This window comes from Echiichthys vipera, assembly GCF_963691815.1.
Source record: "Echiichthys vipera genome assembly, chromosome: 16".
NCBI classification, from domain to species: domain Eukaryota; kingdom Metazoa; phylum Chordata; class Actinopteri; order Perciformes; family Trachinidae; genus Echiichthys; species Echiichthys vipera.
In genome coordinates this window covers 3,982,454-4,004,063 of record NC_139841.1, presented here as the reverse complement: position 1 = coordinate 4,004,063, position 21,610 = coordinate 3,982,454, and the positions used below count along the sequence as shown (strand labels likewise).

Sequence of the window (21,610 nt, the reverse complement as noted above, 5' to 3'; positions counted from 1 at the left end):
ATAAGGTAATGTCTTCCATGAATTCACAGGGAATTACCAAACAGCAAGTATGTTAAGTCTGTTTCTCTCTGCTATAGTTTTTTCACATAGAATGGGGCTGGTTAAAGTTAACTGACATTATGCTAGCCTGCCAGAGATACTATACGCTGGGACAGGCGCTAATGTCAGCTAATGTGAGATATCGTAGCTAACATTAAGGTATATGTGAAGAACAACATTTTAAATACACATCAAATTTAGAGAACAAATTATTAATACTTGATTTATTCTGAAATATTGTTATTTTTTACATTTAGAATTTCATAGAATATCCGCTGTGGCTATACCACTGGGGTTTCTTAGACATTACTTTGTTGCCAAGGATTTTCCAGAGATTCTCTTTGGGGTTTAGATCGAGAATCAGACACTTCCTTTTTCAAATTTGACTTACTTCTTTAGACTCTTTGGGTTCAGTCGTTCCCAGTCTGACGCTGAACATAATGCTTCCCATCAGACCCAAATAAATTGAACTTTAGTATTATCATGTCATGGTTTGGGGATGTTTTTCTGCAGCAAGAGTTGGGCCTCTTGTACAGCTACATGGCAGAGTGAATGTAAATGTTTATGTGAACCTCTTTCACCAACATGCAACACCTTCACTGCGACTGTCTCCAAATCAGCTGAAATTTCCATACAAGACAATGTCCCCTGTCACACTGCAAAACAGGTGAATCTGTTCCTTGAAGCTCAGAATATTAAAACAATGAAATGGCCAGAGTCCAGATCTAAACCCCATAGAGAATCTCTGGAAAATCCTTGGTAACAAAGAAATGTGTAAGAAACCCAGTCCAGTTAGTGAACTGTGGAAGAGACTGAGTCAGAATGGACGCAGATCAAACCAGAGCAGCGTGAGAAACTAGTGATGTCCTGTGGGTGCAGATGTGCTGAAGTCATTCAAAGCTGTGGCCTCTACACTTCCTGTTCATTTTTGAATCCTAGAGAAGAAAATAAATTTTGCTCACTGTGTTTTAACAAAATAAAAGTGCTGCCTTGGTTATTAAAAAAAACATGTTAGTACAGCAGTGGTATAGCCACAGCTGATATTCTATCAAATTCTGAACAATATAAAAATATCAGTATTTCAGAATAATCAAGTATTTATCATTTTTATTTCCATTTTGATCTCCAGTGTACAACCCCAATTCCAATGAAGTTATTAGCATGTTGTGTAAAAACATAAATAACAACAGAATACAATGATCTGCAAATCCTTTTCAACTTATATTCAATTGAATACAAAGACATATTTATTGATGCCTGCCACACGTTCCAAAAAAAACTGGGACAGGTGCATGTTTACCACTGTATCACCTTTCCTTTTAAGGTTGTAGGTGGAATTCTTTCCCATTCTTGCTCGATGTTCGACTTCAGTTGCTCAACAGTCCAGGTCTCCGTTGTTGTATTTTTGCTTCATAAAGCTCCACCCATTTTCAATGGGAGACAGGTGTGGACTGCAGCAGGTCAGTCTATTACCTGTACTCTTTTAATACGAAGCCACGCTGTTGGAACACGTGCAGAATGTGGCTTGGCATTGTCTTGCTGAATAAGCAGGGACGTCCCTGAAAAAGACAGTGCTTGGATGGCAGCGTTGAGAAACGTTCTTCTTAAGCTGTTGGACTATTTGCTCAAACAGTTGTTCACAAAGATGCTCCTTTTATCCCCAATCATGAAACTCACCTGTTTCCAATAGAGCTTTTTGGAACATCTCGCAGACATTAAATTCAAAATGAGTGAATATTTGCAAAAAAACAACAAGGTTTATCAGTTTAAACAATAAATATCTTGTCTTTGTAGTAAACACTTGGCACTCTCTGGCTTCTATTTGGCCATAACACACTTTTGTTATGATTTGGCACTATAAATAAAATTTAATTGAATTGAATTATTATATTGAAAAGGATTGGCAAATAATTGTTTTCTGTTTTTATTTCTGTTTTACACAATGTCCTAACTTCATTTGACTTTATACGGTTATATATATGCGTAATCCATATTTATCCTAGATTAGCTAGAACTCAGCAAGGATAAAAATTAACTAGGTGTGAAAATATACTGAAAATTGCAAATATCCACTCATACAATATCAGCTTCACAGGAAAGCATTAAAAAGCAATTCATCATTGAGTCCATTAGGGGTCAGTGTCTTTCAGGTGTGTATCCAGTCAGACTCATGCTGCTTGAGCATTTTTGTCATGGTCTGCACTCCTGGGAGGAACGGGGACCTGTTCAATCTCACAGAAGCACAGTCAAAAGATTTTATGATGCGCGTCATTAAAATGCACTGCTATTGGATAATCCTGATTCTTTCTGAAAATAGTGTTTTTTTTTGTGTTTACTTATCCGTTGTTTAGGTCTTCTTGTGGTTTTCTAACATAAGCAAGTCCACAAGGGCAGTGTATCATGTATGCAGTGGGCCTCATTTATCAATCTTGCGTGAAAACGGGCGCAGATCTGAATGCAGAATTGGTCGTAGGAAAGGACCCACGTGTGATTTATGAAACATTCGTATCTGACCAATCTCAGCGTACGAATGAGTGGGCCTTGATAAATGCAGCGGCTGAAGTCGATCGGTCTTTAACATGTTACGCCCCTAAATATTCCTGGTTCGGAGGCCTCGCCCACTGAGGTCAAACACGGAGAGACGGAACGCAGGTTAGAAAATAAACTTTCCGACACACAGATCGGCATCCTGACATCCGAGATGGAGCAAAATAAAGATGTGCTTTTTGGTAGTCTTAAGAGTGGAATAAAGGAGGCCCATAAAAACGCTGTATGGAAAAGAATAACGGAGGCAGTCAACCCGAAGCAGCGCTGCACTGTGACCCGAGTGCGTCTGTGCGCACTGTTGGACAGGTGTAACCCAATTAAAAGGACACACCTTTGAACATATGAATTGCAAGAAAAGCTGGGATTATATTTAGGAAACGCTGAGTCAAATACATTCAACTTGCTCAAAAGATCCATTTCATTCATTTTGTAATTATGGCTGCAGCATATTTCCACAGAACATACAAAAAGGTGTTTTGTGTTCGCTATCATCCAAGTTTGTGATTTTAAACTCTTTAAAATGGTTTAAAGACTGTAAGTAACCAATGGTCTGACCGTTGTGGGTTACCTGTATATAAACTACTCCTTTAGGTGGAAACAACAGCCTTCTGATCCAGAATATCACCTATAATGCGAGGGGGTGCATTTCACAGCAGGGGTGCTGAATACGGCACGACACCGGCACTCTTGCTCTGTAACGGGGTTTGCCAGCGGGTTATTAGGTATTCCGTAAGAGAATACCTTTGTCACCTAGAACCATACCAAGATGTTAATCATCTGATACCTTGTTTGATTTAATGCAATTTATCGAGGGTAGCCACCAACCGAGGAGATGAGTTTGGCTCTGCAGTGCATCTTGCTGCAGCCACGCGCCAACACATTCATTCATTCATTCAATGTCGGGGTCGCGGGGGGCTGGAGCCGAGAATCGTGTGTGTCCCCGGCCACCACGTTTAAAAGCGACAGCTTGGCATCACACATCACCTGTACATTTATCGAGTGGTAGTTTTTGACGATTGATGAATGCGTAATCATTCATGGATGGTGCCTTCAGACACACATGAGTACAATCAATTGCTCCAACCACAATTTTTTTTTTTTTATTCGTTTTAAGAATCCGTTTTGATCTGTTCTTAATATGTGACTGCTTATGCTTAATGACAGCTGAGGTTTGTTCATTATTTTCAGCCAGATTTTTCTGTGCTGCACCGCAAATACACAGGCTCAAATTAGCGTACACGACCTCAGACCAGACTTGAGATTTGATCGTAGCTCCCGGTCACGTCCAAATTGATAAATACCGAAGTTTGCCAGGAAATGGTCATACGCACGTTTTTCTGCCGTACGTTCGTTTGATAAATGAGGGCCAATGTGCGGATGCGTGAATGTGTGAATGTATCGACATCTTATTTATTTGTGTTACTTTCTATACCTATTTGTATTTACCTCTGTTGTTTCTGTTGTTCTTCAGCATCATCCGAATTTCTCTGCTGTGGCTCAGTAAAAGTGTCTGAATATCAGTGTTCCTCAGCAGAGAGGCTTAGAGATCTCGTAGACAGTGCTGCTTTATGGCTGCAGTTATAAATATTTTAAAGTTTGCACAGTTTTTTTCCTCTCTGTCTGGTATGGTGAATGGCTCAAAATACTGAATCCAGCCATCCATGAGGAGGCAGTTGATAAGACAGCAGCCAGAGATGCAAATCAGAGCTGCCACAAATGAACAATTATTCAACAGGAGCACAGTGCCATAGCTGCTGCATTTATAAAAAGGCTCACTTAATAGAATTTTAGCTCACTGATGGGTTTTTTCTCAGTAATGCACCTTGAAGCCCACATGCTTGGCCCTATTGTACCTACCTATGACCTGAATATCCTCTCATCCATACAGAGCAGGGTAAGGACTGGTAATTCGGAGAGCTAATGTCTGGGACTCGATCTTTGATTGTGGATGAGTTGGCTGTAAAATATCTTAAAGGCATGATCGCCAACACCAAAATATTCCGCTTTACAAAATTTGGAAATAATTCCACATGTATCTATTTATTCTCTTTGTTCTGTCCAGCCTACGTGGACACATCCGACTGGGAGTTCCCTGATGTTTGTAGATACTACTTTGGCAAGTTTGGCCAGTGGTCCAGTTTGGTCTTCTCGATGGTGTCACTTATTGGAGCCATGGTGGTTTACTGGGTCCTCATGTCCAATTTCCTCTTCAACACTGGACAGTTTATCAACAGTAAGTCCCAGTGCTCTTGTCATAACCAGAAAAAAGGTACCACACATAGAGTGTAAGAAATAATGGATTTAGCTTCCGGACCTGAAAAGTGAAGCCAATACAATCCTTAAACCTGCATTCTTTCCAAGTTCCAGCAAAGGATGACTCCTCTGGCTCGTAAACGAAGGGCCTACTGTTCACTTCATGAATTACCTCAGTAAACATTTTCCTGATGAGTTAATGCTCTCAATCGCTAGTTTTAAGTCTTTAATATAGCACAATGTTCATTTAGTAAATAACAGTCCCATTTAAAGTTAAATAGACCAAAAAGCATGCTATGCTGTAAAGCGGGCCTACATGGCCACCTGTCAATCAGGATAGAGGCCTGGTGATTCACATTCACGGCGATGTTTACATTTAAATTCCTGTGAACTTGTTTTTAAAATTTTGTTTGCCAAAAAATGGTTCCATCAGCATTCGGTAGTTGCAGCTTGCGCTAGTGTTGGATGGTTACTTGAGGGACACTCCCAATTTTCAACTGGCTTTGTCACTGCTGTATATGCATATACAGTATATGGCGCCAGTATTTGGGCCCCCCCCTGGGCATCTGCCGGCAGTCCACCTGATAACTTACATCAGCCGGTAGAAAATTAGTAAAAGTTACCCTGTTTTGCTTAGCACAGCACAATTTAAACAACAGCGTCTTAGCGCTCCTCACTTTTGACCTTAACGAGAAAAAGAGAAATTAAAAAATAGATGTTGACAGGTAAGTTCCAAACTTGTCCACAAATCAATAGGTGATGTCAGAGTTGTTCCGACCATTACTTATTACAGTCTATGTTATCACATAATGATGTAGCTCCTTGGTAGATTATTCAAACAAAGACAGCTCAGCACTTAAAAGGCAACACTCATCAGTGGTGTCAACATGCATCAAAACACTTGGCACTCTCTGGCTTCTATTTGTACAATGCATCTGATTTGTGCTTTAGATTACCTGATGCTGTGCAACATGTATGCATATATCCTGTATGGCTTTGTAACATTTAGCCATAATTACACTGGCAAAGATAAGGTTTGTTCTCCACGGCACAAAATTAAGCAAAATTCTTGAAATTCTCACTCATAAGCTACCTTGGAGTGAGATGAAGCTTGATGTGATAATAATGTTCATTATTTTTTGTCCCTTTTTTAAATTGAGAGATACCTATCAAGGCAAGGAACAATGACAGTATAACTGGGTATTTTCAAAATATTTGTGTTTGCCAACTAGTTTATGTGAACAAATTCACTACAGCTACACATTTATCTGTTCTGCAAATATAATGTATAATGTAACAGAATTGAGATCTTTAAGAGTCCAAACCTTTTTTGACCTTTCAAATTCTGCACTGATGTTCTCTACCAAATACCAAATACAGAGCAATATGGTGGTAGGGAGTATAGATGGGTGGCTTTGTCTGTCCAGAACGTGAATTAATAGCACTGTTGGGATAATGCATCAAAACACCTACTTGTAGATAATGTTTAATTTGTGCTGAAAGATGGGGAATTATTTGCTTTTGCTATGATCTGATGGATTCCTCTCCTGTCTACAGACTATGCTCACAATATCAGCATCTCAGATTCAGAGTTTGGAACCAATGGCTCAGATAAAGGTAAGGCACTTATGCTATTCAACTTTAACTCTATTGTAGATGGGGGATGTGGGGGAGGTTTATCAGTAGTCACATTGTGAGAGTTTGGTGGTAAATGTCTGACTCACTTGACAAAGGCTTGGTCTAAATTGTCTTTTACAGACAGATGAATAAAGACAGGAACAGAATGTGTCAGTAAACAAACTTTGACTGTACAGTTTAAGGTCTTTTTCTAGGGACAGACTATTCAATACTCTTTTCGTAATGAATCAAGTTTTTTCTAAAAATTATCATAAAAATTGGTACTGACGCACTTGTGGTATCGACAAGCGTGCAGATGAGCTTCCTTGAGGCGGTTTCTGACAGTTGGTACCGAAATTCTTTGGTTATGCACACCGGTTGTTGCAACAGCTGTCAATTCAATGATGCGCTTTTTCAGATCCTTGCTGAGCTCTTCAGACTTTCCCATTGTAACGTTTCTGGCTCAGTCTAGTGAGTGTGTCAAACAAGCCCTATTTAAATGGGCTGAAAGAAGTCACCAGCTGTAGGCAATCATAATCACTCATAGGACATTAAGAGGCCATGCCACAAAGCAAATAAAACAACTTTCTACATCACCACAATTGTTAATTCAAAGTGCTGTATGTGTATTTTTGACCCATCAGAATTTTTCACATTTTCAGAAGACCCATAGTAAATTCATAAAAGAACCAAACTGACAGTTTGTACAGAAATTCTTTGGTAATGCACACTGGTTGTTGCATCAGCTGTCCGGATGGCTGGTGTCAGATGATTTTGCAGGTGGAGATGTTGGATGTGGAGGTCCTGCTATCCTGCTATAGTGAGGCCGGTTGGATGTACTCTGGTGGACATTTCTGCAGTCAGCATGCCTACTGCACATTCCCTTAAAACATGAGACATCTGTGGCATTGTGCTGCGATAAAACTGCACATTAGTGGCCTTTTATTATCATCAGCCTAAAGGTGCATTCAGACCAGATGCAGATGCAATGAAATGTGAATAACGTGCTGCTTGACCAACAGAAAGTCCGAGGCAGACAAGGCAAAAGTAGCCCCCTTTATCGAGACCACAAATCAAAGATGGTGGTGCTTTGGGGTATGCCACATGCGCAATGGAGCTGTTCTCTTGTGCTCCACCTATTGAGCATCATGGCAATTGACGACCAGATTTTAAAGCGCGTAATACCCCCAAAGCACCACAATCTTTGATTGGTGACTTAGCCTCTTAGTACTAGTCTTGCCTGGATGTTATCACAGAGAACTTTACTAGGACGCTTACCGCAATCTCAATACTGATTGGCTGACGCACCACAGCGCCACGCCAATCGCCTGAAAAGTTCAATATTTTCAACTTGCCTGTTGGACGTGATAGAAACGTAACGTGAGTAACACACTGCCCGCCTTGAAATTGCATCTTTACGTTAACTTTGTATGTAATTGCTCCGGTCTGAAGGCACCTTAAGGCCCACCTGTTCAATAATCATGCAGTCTTATTAGCACCCTGATGTCCCACACCTGTCAGGTGGATGTATTATCTCAGCATTTGTGAACAGAATTGGAGAGAAATAGGACTTTTGTGTGCACAGAAAAAGTCTTAGATCTTTGATTTTAGCTGGAGCAAGTGTTGCGTTTATATTTTTGAGTGAAGTTGCACCCTCCCAGCAATGCTAGAGTATACACATTATTTGCTAACAGATACTTGGGACCATGCTATTTCCATGAACAAAATCACAAATTCTTAAAGTAACATAGCTGATGCTTGGATCGGAAATTGTGAGTGTGCTACAATGTGTGTGTGTTCTCCTCCCGCCTGCTCCTGCGAACATTCTGACTAATGGTTGAATGTAACATTTGTAACAGTTGTAAGTACATTTACTTACTTTACTAATTTACGTACAATTTTGAGGTAGACCTTCTTGTAATTTACTTCAGTATTTCTATTTTCTGCTACTTTATACTTGTACTCCATTTCAACTGAAAGGAAATATTCAACTTTTTACTACACTTTATTTGACCGCTGTAATTACTTTGCAACTTATAGTATTTCAAGTATATTTTGGTGTTATTGCTTTTGTGGATTTTGTAGGATTCTGAATGCAGGACCTTTAGTATTTTTAAAATATAGCCTAGTGTTGTTAATTTGACTTTACACAAAAAAATCTTCATCAGCACTCGGGGGTTCTTTCTGGTGCTCTTTTAAAAGCTTCATGTCACTTTACATGTACTAAACTGGGAAAGATATAGAGAAGATTAGCATGGCCCCGCAAACAGTGTCGCCAGCGCATTCCCTGCAGTGGGTTTAAAGGCTCTGTTCAAATTGCACCACCTACGAAACAAAGCACATGACTGGGCCCCCAGCACTACACTCGCTTAGTTGGAAATATAGTACAGTGCCTATAGAAAGTCATGATACCCTTTTGAAATGGTCACTTTTCTATTTTGCAGCCTGAAATGATAATACATAAAAAAATTTCCCAGCGTTATTTACACATTTTGCCTTACAACATTCAAGTGAAATATTTTTTTTCAAAATTTCTGAAAATGAATAAATAATGAAAAACTAGAATAGCAGTGTTGGAAAAGTGATGAGTCCCTTTTAGAATAACCATTATAGGAACAAGTTAGGAGAAGGATATAAACAGATTTCAAAGGCTTAAACTAACTCTCTGAGGACCGTTCAGAGTATTGTCCAGCAGTGGAGGCATATGGATCCACCCAGACCTGGCCTAGATCAGGCCGCCCCTCCAAACTGGAGACTGAGCCAGGAAAAGATTGATCAGGGAAGCTGCCAAGAGGCCCATGGTGACCTTGAAGGAGTTCCAAGTCTTAATGGAAGAGGGTTGTCTACATGTTTGGCAGGGTGGAGAGAAAGAAGCCTCTTGTGAAAAAATGTCACACTGAGTCTCATAAAAAAAACATACTGAAGATTCTGATGCCATGTGTTAAAGGTTATACGGTCAGGTGAGACCAAAACTGAACTTTTTGGGCTGAACTCTAAACTCTATGTTCATCAGAAACCAAACACAGCACACCACCCAAAACACAGCATCAATGGAGCATGGGGGTGGCAGCATTATCTCTTCAGCAGGGACTGGGCACTTGGTCAGGACTGAAGGGAACATGGATGCTGCCAAGTCCACCCAAACTCTTGAGGGTCCCTCTGTTAGACACTTGAAAATGGGCGGGTGGTTCACCTTCAGCATGACAACGACCCAAAACACACCTCCATAATAACAACAGAGTGGCTAAAGGACAGGAAGGTGAAGGTCCTAGAGTGGTCCAGTCAGAGCCCAGACCTGAATCCTATAGAACATCTGTGGATGGACCTAAAGAGTGCAGTCCATCAGCGCTCACCACAGAATGTGACTGAACTCCAACAGTTCTGCAGGAAGAATGGGGAAATATTTCCACTCTAGGTGCACGTAGCTGGTAGAGACAGATCCAAACAGACTGATGCTGTAATTAAAGAAAAAGGTGCCTCCACAAAGGATTACATCTGGGGACTCAGCACTTTTACAACACTGCTATTCTAGTTTTTCACTTTTTTATTAATTTTCAGAAATTTTGGAAAAGGCTATTTCACTTGAATGTTGTAAGGCAAAATGTGTAAATCATGCTGGAAAAACATGTATTATCATTTCAGACTGTAAAACAAAAAAAGTGACTTTCAAAAGGGCATCAGAACTTTCTATAGGCACTGTAGATTGGATGGATGGTTCTCGAGCTATGTGAATTACAGACACACTAACAGAGATTCCTTGCTTGATAGTTAGATGTAGCTTAATGCTTAATTGTGTATGTTTGATGTGCCCCCATTTCTGGACTGCACACTTCATATTCTAAAAAATGACTTGCTATTTCCTGAATCTTTTATTTTGGTTAACAAACTGACTGTCCTTCTGATAATTCCTTTCTTGATTTGTTCACCAGTCATCTGTCCATACCCAAACACTGACCCCGGAGGGAACTACACCATCAGCTCACTTTACCTCAGTAACAGTGGAAATGAAACTTCTGATGGCAGCTCTTTCGAACACTGGTGGAGCAAAACCAACACCATCCCCCTCTACCTCATCATCCTACTGCTGCCGCTGCTCTGCTTCCGCTCAGCCTCCTTCTTTGCGAGGTTCACATTCTTGGGTAAGATAGTGATGATATGAGGAGTAAGGTGCAGTATTTGTGAGTCATTGCCTTTCTTGAAAAAAGCATTGACGTTGTACCAGCAGAATTTCTTTCCGAATAACCGTTGTTTCACTGATATTTGAAAACTCAACAGAGTTCACAGTTACGTTTTGATACATCAGCAGTGACCTTTGGTTGTCTTTGAGATTAAAGGGCTGTCCGTACGACAACAACTACAATGATAACTAGTAAATGTATAGTTTTTAAAATCATTCTTACTCCTGATCGTTGCAGTAACAAAACTGTGCCATTCACTTTGTACTTACAAACAGTGGTTTGCAAATTTGATCTTTGGACCTGTTGCTGCTTTGAAATGGCTCCAAGTGACTTTCCTGACTTGTTCCATTCAATAACGCGCTTTTTCAGATCCTTGCTGAGCTCTTCAGACTTTCCATTGTAAAGTTTTTCTGGCTCAGTCTAGTGAGTGTGTCAAACAAGCCCTATTTAAATGGAAGTCACCAGCTGTAGGCAATCATAATCACTCATAGGACATTAAGAGGCCATGCCACAAAGCAAATAAAACAACTTTCTACATCACCACAATTGTTAATTCAAAGTGCTGTATGTGTATTTTTGACCCTGCAGAATTTTTCACATTTTCAGAAGACCCATAGTAAATTCATAAAAGAACCAAACTTCATGAATGTTTTTGTGACAGACTGCCATGACATGCATGTTTCTTCACAACTGTATGTAAACTTTAGACCACAACTGCATGTTTATATGATTCCACCACATTTATTGAGGAAATGTCACCTTCCTATTATGCTCTTCCCTAGTTTCTGTCATATATATCTTATTATAATGTCCGCTGTTCATACTAACTGTGACCAAAGTTTCATAATAATAATGAGGTAAACGTGTTGTTGGGTAACCAGTCTAACCCCCATGAGCAGATCTGCTCAGGACACAGACTGCTGTCAACACCTTCTTTCACACAGTTTTTTTCTACTTTGTTGGCGTTCTGACATTTAAGCCTCAAGGATTTTCAAATAAGATCATCATGAGCACTATAAGAAAACTGAAGTGTTTTTTTTTAACATTAAGGCATGTAAATATGTTCTAGTAGAAACACAAAATACATGCATGAACCTGAAAAAGAGTATAATAGGTCCACTTTAACATTTCAGTGTAGATTGATTTGGTTGACCCTGTTTACTAATGGCAAATGCAGTTTAATGCTACAAGTCCCTGGGGGCAGCAAAACAAACTATTGTCATTTTGATAAGAAGTTCAGCAATACTTACATATACTCATTCAGTGAGCTACTGTGGTCAATGTCTCCTCCATCATCAGTGTGTTACCTTCTTCAGCCATAGTGACTAAACAGACTTTAATTTACATGAAAATCTTTTCTCTTTTTTAGATTTTTACTTTAACTTGCTAACTCCGCTGCAACTTTCACTGCTGCTATTCTCTAGATAAATGTGAATAGTGCTTGTACACACATTCAAATGGAGGCTCTGTCTTTTTAAAAAAATGTTTTTTTTTAAAAAAAGACTGTTGACTGATCGGCTGTTCTGTTACCCACTATCCTATCTCAGGGTTACTCAGCTCAGAGTTCAGGGTTAGGCTGCTGGTTTACCTTGAATATGCTGTGTGCTGCTGCATCATTCATCCATCCATCCATTCATTGTTGCATTCTTTCATCCTGTCCAGGTACCATATCAGTGGTCTACCTGATTGCGTTGGTCACTATTAAAGCTGCCCGCCTTGGCTTCCACCTAGAGTTCCACTGGTTTGACACAACCAAATTCTATGTTCCAGGTAAACCTCCTGCAGATTTTAATGCTTCTTTATGTATCTTTTAACAGCAACTCACATGAATCTAGGACACACAGTCTAGATAACTGTAGTCCAATTATATATGAGGATTTTGATTCCTGCTTGAAGTTAAGGTTGTAATGGTCCTTCGTGTGACACTGGTACTGGTGGGTGTTTAAGGTCATTTTAGACAGTGTTGCTATATATTTTATGTTTATCAAAATTATTCAGCAAAATGGCATTAAATTGTACTGTAAGGGTGAACCTTTTCTGTTCTTGGCCCGCCATTAGCTTACCTCCAGTGCCGGCCTGACCATATAATGCTATGAAATTTGAACACATTCATGCTCCCAAAGAGATAAACCCTTTAGACTGTAGGAAGTTATAAATGTTGCAACCACTAAGGGACCAATAATGTATACTAACAATCTTATTCTTGGTTCTTTCAGAGTTCAGACTGATCTTCCCTCAGTTCACCGGGGTCCTCACTCTGGCCTTCTTCATTCACAACTGCATCATCACATTAATGAAGAGCAACAAGCACCAAGAGAACAACGTGAGCCTCATTCACCCATGCTCCTGCCCAAATACACACACACACACACACACACACACACACACACACACACACACACACACACACACACACACACACACACACACACACACACACACACACACACACACACACACACACACACACACACACACACACACACACACACACACACACTGATTTACTTAAGATGACACACTTAAAAACACACTTATAAACTACATTTAGTCAGAAGAATGACCTCAGAAAATGTAGTAAAGTGATGCTGACGCTAAATTGAATATGTTTTGGTGTTATTCAGGTGCGGGACCTGTCCGTGGCTTATCTTCTAGTAGGGCTGACTTATCTGTATGTGGGAGTGTTGATCTTTGCTGCCTTTCCCTCGCCTCCTCTCTTCAAAGACTGCATTGAACCAGTAAGATTTGCACTTCAGTTATCTTATCTCTCTTTTTTTGTTCAGTGTTTTGTTGTTTATTTATGTTTTGACCATATAAAGTTCAATATAAAATATATCTTGATTAATTTTTGATGCAGATTGAGATCCAACAGTGCCACTGTTTCGACATCTTACTTCTGTTTGAGGCAGAGAAGAAAAGTTCTTTCTTTCCAGTGTTTTGTTGTCCAATATACACTCAACTTTATTAGGTACACCTTGCTAGTACTATTGGTCTTTGTTGTGTATTATGTGACGTATGTCTCGGCCCCCTCAAATGAGATGGTGCATCTCAAGGGGCTTATCCAAATAAATGTTTTAATTTGTAAAGGTACAGGGTTGGACCCACTTTGCCTAAAGAACTGTCTTAGTTCTTCATTACATAGATTTAACACGGTGCTGTAATTCCAGACCATATTGACATGATAGCATCATGCAGTTGCTGCATTGATGACTGGCCACCCATGATGAAAATCTTCCATTCCACCCAAGCTGCTCTATTTGATTGAGATCTGGTGACTGTGGAGGCCATTGAGTCCAGTGAACTCATTGTCATGTTCAAGAAACCAGTCTGCTTGGATATATTTTTTCTTTCTGCTTCGTCGGTCACATCAGATTAAACTCTGTGCTTTCCTGCCCCTCCACGGTTTGGTCAGCACTGCTCTCCACGCCTCACCACGGCTGCTTGATTGCCGAGCATTAGCACACCAGCTTATCTCTCTGTTTTTCACAGTTAGCACACCAGCTAACTGCCTCGACTTGCGCAGGATGGAGGCTAATACCACTCAAACCAGAGGGCACGGAGACTTTGGAGCTAGACTCTGTCGCTGCGGGAATGAGATAACAAGCATGGGTCCACACCAGATCTGCTCGTGCTGCCTGAGGCTGGAACATGCCCTGGCAGCTGTCGATGTCCCCAGCTCGTGTCCACACTGTGCGGTGTTCACCAAGAAAAGTCTCCTCAGACAACTTTCCCAGGCTAGAGAGTAGGTGGGGGTCACTGCGGTGGCGTCACCGGAGACTAAGCCGTTTAAATAAACCCACTGTCTCCCCCCAGTGAAAGCCACGGCTTTCCCTAGGGCGGGGGCGGCTAGGTCCCTGTCGCTGCGCTGTTCTGACATGACCCCCGGGCCAAAGTGCCCAGCACCACCCGAGGGTCATGTCAGTATTCCACCAAGAGATGGTATTCGCCCTACCCTGGATCTACGTGCTCTGAACAGATATCTTAGGAAATACAAGTACAGGATGCTTACACACTCATCCCTGCTGTGCCTGGTGCGACAGAACGATTGGTTCACTTCTGTTGATCTAAGAGATGCGTATTTCCACTTTCCGATCTATCCTCCCTACAGAAAGTATCTAAGGTTCGCTTTGCGGGGAACTTAAGAGTACCGCGTGCTCCCATTCGGTCTGTCTTTAAGCCTGAAGGTGTTCGTACGGTGCAGGGAAGCGGCGGTGGCCCCGCTGAGATGGCAGGGCATCCACTTGGCCACATATCAGGATCTTATATCTTTGGCACAATCGAGGTAGGAGGCCACGCGTATTCTCACACGACACCTATTCGATCTGGGTTTTGTGATAAACGCGGAAAAGAGCATGCTGTCCCCGACACAGGAAATAATCTTTCTGGGATTATCCCTCGACTCTCGGTGGAACGAGTGAAAGCTTTCAGGGCATGTCTCGCGTTTTTCCATCCAGGCAAATCTTCTTCAGTTGAAATCAGTCTACGATTACTCGGACTTATGGCGCCATTCTCGTAGTCCGTCTCGGTCGCCTCCGCATGAGGGAATTCCAGTTCTGGGTAACCACGGGCCCAGTCCTTTCAAGGAAGGTGGTCACTACGGACGCCAGCCTGACAGGGTGGGGAGGAATCCACGAGGGCCGGTCGGTGAGGGGCCGCTGTGATGTTGGCCTCCAGCGCTCTCACATAAATTTTCTGGATCTTTCAGTGGTGTTCCTATCACTGAAACTCTTCCCTTCTGTCTCATGTCCTGGTGAGTACGGACAATACTACGACGGTGGCGTATATCAACAGTCAAGGGGGGTTACGCTCTTGTCAGTTGCAAATGCAGGCACGCAGACTGACCCGCTGGAGCTGTGGTTGTCTCCTCTCCCTGAGAGCGACCTACGTCCCAAGAGCTCTGAACACGGGTGCGGACCTGTTGTCCAGGGGAGCGCCAATATACAGGGAGTGGACTCTGCACCCAGAGACTGTAGAACAGATCTGGGCCCATTGTGGGCGAGCCGCGGTGGACCTGTTCGCATTGAGAGGAAATGCGCAGTGCGCGCTGTTTTACTCTCTGCGCAGCATGGTTGCTCCCCTCGGCATGAACACACTAGCGCATGCCTTCACGTGTTCCTTCCCCTGGCCTTGCTACCCCCCACTTTATCCAGAGTAAGGGACCACGGCCACACGCTGATTTTGATAGCTCTCATTGGCTGGCAGAGATTTATCTGTTACTGTGCGCGCAGCCATGGCAGCATCCAGAACGCCTGGGGTTTGTCTGATTGACAAACAAAAATCCTTCTCCTTGGTAAAAGTGTACCTGATGGCTATCGCCGCATGTCACGTGGGGTTTGGCAGGCAAACAGCGAGCCAGCGCCCGCTAGATGTCGTTTTATGAAGGGGGCGCGCAGGCTTCTGCCCTTATCCAGACCATTGGTGCCACCATGGGATCTGGCTGTGGTTCTAGAGGGGCTTAAGGGCACCAAGTTTGAGCCAATGGAGGGTGCAGACTTGAAGCACATGTCTCTCAAGACAGTGTTGTTACTGGCTCTGGCTTCGGCTTAACGGGTTAGTGACATCCATGCGCTTTCGTCGCATCCGTCATGCACTCAGCTTTTCCCGGGGGATGAGAGGATAATTTTGAAGCCCAACCCGGCTTTTGTACCTAAGGTGGTGGGCTCATGTCCTCCTATTGACCTTGTGGCTTTTGCTGCCTCACCAGGAGGGCAGCAGTGGCATGCGTTATGTCAGGTCCATGCAGTGCGTACTTACATGGATAGAACTAAGGGTTTCAGGAGGAGCGATCAGCTGTTTGTCTCCTGGGCTAATCCTCATAAAGGGAAACCTATCACAAAGCAGCGCCTGTCCCACTGGGTCGTGGAGGCAATTGCTTTGGCCTATACGTATCAGGATCTGCAGCTACCTGCAGGCCTGCGGGCGCACTCTACTCGGGGCTTGGCCGCATCCTTGGCCTTATTCAGGGTAGTTTCTGTCCAGGACATTTGTGCTGCAGGGAGCTGGTCCTCGCCTCTCACTTTTGTCCGTTTCTATAGGCTGGACATCTCCGCGCCGTGCGTTTTGCTGTCCTGATTGGAACAGAGTGCCTTTCCCTGTGGGTCTGTGGACGCTAGATAAGCCTGTCTGGCATTACGGGAGCAACCCCGGTTATGTAATGAGTAAGATGTCTCACCAGACAACCCTTCTTGCTTGGGCGTGTGAGAAGAGGTGCTTATCTTGAATGAGTGGGTGCCGTCCGCATAAGCTGTTTAAGGTAGGTGGGACTACCTGTGACGGACGGGCACCGTTCACCAGCCAATCAGGATTGGCCTAATGAGATAAATGCTTCTGAGGGCTGCAGCGAGGCGTGCATCCCATAGTGAGACATCTCACTCATATTACTCAGAGAACCGGGGTTATGTAAATAACCTAAAGTTATTGTTTAATTTCTATCAGTTTGAACCAGTCTTCTCATTTTCCTCTGACTTCTACCCTCAACAAGGCCTTGTCACCCACAGCACTGCCATTCACTGGATATTAACTCTTTTTCTGTCCATTCTCTAGCATTACCAGACAAGATTTAGGTACTAAAAATCATAACTTTGATTAATCAGTAAAATGGATTACCTTTGTGTCTTGGTTGGATCTGGATCATGCTAATGACTCAAAAGCTCTTAAAACAGTTTGACTATTGACAAGAAGTTGTAGTTGAGATAAAACATTTACGATACTTTCACATGCACAGCACATAACATAACATAACATTTTTAGAGTAAGAGGCATAAGAGCGGGACATTTAGGAGGATTCAAATCCACATAGTTAGACTTTACAAGTTATAAGGATGTGCTCTAATTTCTCAGGATATGTGAAATACATGTTTTTTTTGTCCCAATGAAAGTGAAAGCCAAATGTTGAGTTAATATTGGGCCATCGTAAGTATTTGAAACATTTATTTTAATGCATTACAGGGATTTGCGACACAAATCAGGATTGGAGAACAACTACAAACTGCTAAAACAGACATGGTTTTAAAGTCACATCATTATCAATTGTGTCTGTAGCTCCCCTAAAGATTTGTCAAACAAACCCCACATTGAAAACCCTCCACTTTCTTCTCTCTTACAGAACTTCTTAGATAACTTCCCCAGCAGTGATGTGATGGTGTTTGTGGCTCGGACCTTCCTGTTGTTCCAGATGATCACAGTCTACCCCCTGCTGGGATACTTGGTGCGGGTCCAGGTGATGGGCCAAATCTTTGGCAATCATTATCCCAGGTAATTTGCATTGAAGTTCTTGTTATTTCTCTGGAAGCAGATCTGCATACGAACTACTTTCTTTTTTCTTTTTTTTCTTTCTTTTTTACAACAATGCCCTCAAATTTGAACAAACATCTTTAAAGCCACTGGAAACATGTATTAAAAATGTAGATATGATATCACAGTTGAGAGTCTCATTAAAAATCTCCAAAAATTTCAGTGAAAATATTCAGAACTATGAGAAAACATGTTTGAATAAACAGTAATCAATCATAAAATATTCCTAGCCTGAAATTCAAACTTAATGGCAGTTAGGGCGCACTCACAGCCAGATGGTCCGTGCCCCGTGCTTTAGTGTGATTGTCCCCCCTCCCTCTTCCCCCGCGGCCCAGACCCGTTTGTACTCACATTACTTGAAACGATCCGAGCCTTGGCTCAAATGCTTCATGCTTATAGATGTCATGACCCCTTGGTATTATGTCTGAATGTTTTTTTTTAATTTTCCTCTGACCAAATCTGCAGTAAACACTCCACCTCCACATCAGACCACCACAAACCCTTCAGCTGCATCTTTTTAAATGTCCCTCGCCGGGAACAGTCGTATATAAACAGACATCAGGAACCCTGTCAATGCTCATGTACGTACATGTGCATCTGTGCTTTACGAAAGCCCACTTCTCACAATCGGACTGTGGCCAGCAAGTGTGCCGTGCCTAGACATGGAACAGTTGAACTCACACTGGTCAAATGAACTTGACTTAAGCCGTGAAGTGTGCTTGGGTACGGTACGAATGGACAGCGTGAGTAGGTCCTTCGTTACCTCTCAATATGAGTAAGAAATTATTCATTCTGACTGTAGCCCAGCTTGTGGTGACAGTGGTTTGATATGGGCCAGAATGGTTCTCTGTCATTATCATATACTTTACCAAATCATCTAATCAGATAGTCATGTTGAACACTTTAACACCTGAAATCAAATAATTTCTGTTCAGAACAAAAAAGCTAAAGCCACAACAGATTGAAACAAAAAATGTTTTGAAGCGTCACAGGTCAGACAGGGGGAAAAGGGCGGGACTTTGGAGGGAGGCGGACTTGGTCATGTTCAAAATTTTGAAGTGCTGTGCTTTGTGCCAGAAAGGTAAGAATTGCTTTAAGCAAAACAAAAATGCAATTCAATTCAATTTTATTTACAGAGCCAAATCATAACAAAAGTTTTCTCAGGACACTTTACAGAGTAGGTAAAGACCACACTCAATGACTTATTTATGATTTACATAGACCCAACAATTCCTCTGTAGAGTACGGTGAAAACCTTCCCTAATGCAGAAAATTGCAGAAATGATATTCTGCCTCTAACATCCAAAAAAGAAAAATAAGTTCTGACAGACAAATAATGTCCAAGACAATCTACCCTGGTTCACCTATGGTTAAAGCCATTGGTGTGAAAGGGTTATTAGATTAATCAGCTGGACACAAATATTCCAAATTAATAAAAATGTTGCTCCGTGTCTGCTGTAAGTGAAAATAAGGCTAAATATAACTGTTTGCTGACACATTAGTCATATCATCCTCAAAGGTGTGTGTACTTTCTGTAGATTTCTTTACATGGCAAAAATCCCTTTAAACTGTAATCCTCTTTTGTAATGACTGTTATTTACAGATCAACTCTTTAACAGTGTTTTCAGTCTCCTGTGCAGTAAGACTGCAGCATATCATAGAATTTCACATTGTCTCTCTTTAGTTTCTTCCACGTTCTGGGACTGAACATCTTAATTGTTGGAGCTGGGGTCCTGATGGCCAGGTTTTATCCCAATATCGGATCCATCATAAGGTATGTTTAAACTTGTTTTTCTATTCACGTACACTGTATGATAGCTCATTATTCATTCATCAAATATGATTAGTCCAAATGATTCGCATTATATAATAGAAACTGTCTGCAAAAGTATTTTTGCATTTCAAAGTGGTGTGAAAACAACTTATGTTGACCACGAACTGCAGTGGCCTGCACGGGTCTAAACAATGGACCCAACCTCTTTTCAAATGGCTCCCTTTTTATCTGTTTTCTGTGTGACAATATCACAGCATCATGTTCAATTTAACATTATTATTATTTTATTATCTTGTTAATTTTTAATACCACAATCCAAATTATATCTATAAGACTAACTAGTCATATGTAAGTAGGAGTAGTTTAGTTCTCTGGGCTGAGATAGATGCCTGTAGTGCTTCTTTGTCCCAGACTCTCTCACTGACACATCAGTGGATTCAGGAAGAACAACAGATTCTGCAGCTATAAACTCCAGCTTTCTCAGTCAATATAGCCACACTGAGGAATGGATTGCGTCAATCAACTACATTTACCATCAATACTGATAGGACATCCAGATAATAAAGTGGAACATCTTCTCTATGTCTCCCCGCGCAGGTTTTCTGGAGCAACATGTGGATTGGCTTTAGTGTTCGTCTTCCCTTCCTTAGTCCACATGATCTCCCTGAGAAGGCAAGGGCTGCTCCGCTGGCCATCAGCCCTCTTCCACAGTTTCCTCATCCTGCTGGGCATGGCCAACTTGGTGGCTCAGTTCTTTATGTAAAGAAGCAGTCTGACACAGACACTTATAAAGATGTGACTGAGATCTCAGAATGGAAATCTCAAATCAGATGTCAAATGATGGAGTGCATAACCGTACCTATTGTGAATCCAATAATCATGTTGCTCTGTAACTACTGGATGTGGTAATAGGGAATTGTTTGCTAAAACGTTCATCGGATCAACTATGAAAAGGTGAAATGTCAATGTTCCGTTCACAACTTGTATGTAATTGCAGGTTTAAATTTGTTACACCTGAGGCTTTGCAGCTAGATTTTATGATCATATAGATTTATGTCGCGCTGACACCAGGGAATTATATGACATATTACTAACGTGATTGTGTAAACTGTCTTTGTTTTGAGGCAAGCCATGTTGTGTGCATATATTTGAAGAAACGGCACAATCTTTTAATTTTAATGAGCAGTGTTGATGTACATGTTTATCAAGTTTACAGGATGCCTATTTTCCAGGTACTGCATCTAATGTCTTGTATTTTACTAATGATAGGATAGACAAAGGGAATATGTGCGTGAAAATAAACCATGTCAGTGGAAAAGAACTTCAGTTTTCTCTTCCTCTTGTTCCTGCTTTTAATAAAATTGTGAAATAGGATTTAACTTTATTTATTCAGAGGGAACTTGTTATGCATCAGCACAAAGTAGGAAAGAATAGTGAATATAAATGTGCAAATCCCAGATAACTGAATGACAAGAAATATAAGTGAGTCAACAGTATGTACCAGAAAGTTTAACAATAAGATAGACTTTATTGTCCCGCAATAAAGTCTATCCCGGGGAATTTGTCTTGGGGTTCAAGCCACTGCATCAGACCTCACTTTCACAATGTACATACATACACTGAACATACAATGGAGATCAAAATAAGTGGACACAGTATTAATACTTAATTTATTCTGAAATGTTGTTTTTTATTGTTCAGAATTTGATAGAATATCTCCTGTGGCTAAACCACTGCTATACAAGCATGTTGGTTTTTTTTTAAATAACCAAGGCAGCACCTTCATTTTGTTAAAACACAGTGATCAAAATGAGAGAAAAGTGTTCATTGTGTCAGAAGAGAAGATTTCAACAATGTTTTCTTCTCTAGGATTGAAAAATGAACAGGAAGTGTAGAGGCCACAGCTTTG

At 41.4% G+C, this 21,610-nt stretch overlaps 1 protein-coding gene across 1 annotated transcript in view; it reads left to right on the top strand.

The window, feature by feature from the left end:
• Positions 1-20,989, top strand: part of slc38a9 (solute carrier family 38 member 9) — a 31,491-nt gene extending 10,502 nt beyond the window's left edge. The window contains exons 7-15 of the mRNA XM_083930052.1: positions 4,649-4,819; positions 6,397-6,456; positions 10,386-10,595; positions 12,297-12,404; positions 12,851-12,957; positions 13,259-13,372; positions 17,740-17,888; positions 19,612-19,701; positions 20,299-20,989. Coding sequence (XP_083786178.1) covers positions 4,649-4,819; positions 6,397-6,456; positions 10,386-10,595; positions 12,297-12,404; positions 12,851-12,957; positions 13,259-13,372; positions 17,740-17,888; positions 19,612-19,701; positions 20,299-20,464 — 1,175 coding nt within the window. The 3' untranslated portion in view covers positions 20,465-20,989. The remainder of the gene's footprint in view (positions 1-4,648; positions 4,820-6,396; positions 6,457-10,385; positions 10,596-12,296; positions 12,405-12,850; positions 12,958-13,258; positions 13,373-17,739; positions 17,889-19,611; positions 19,702-20,298) is intronic.
• Positions 20,990-21,610: the final 621 nt, after the last annotated feature.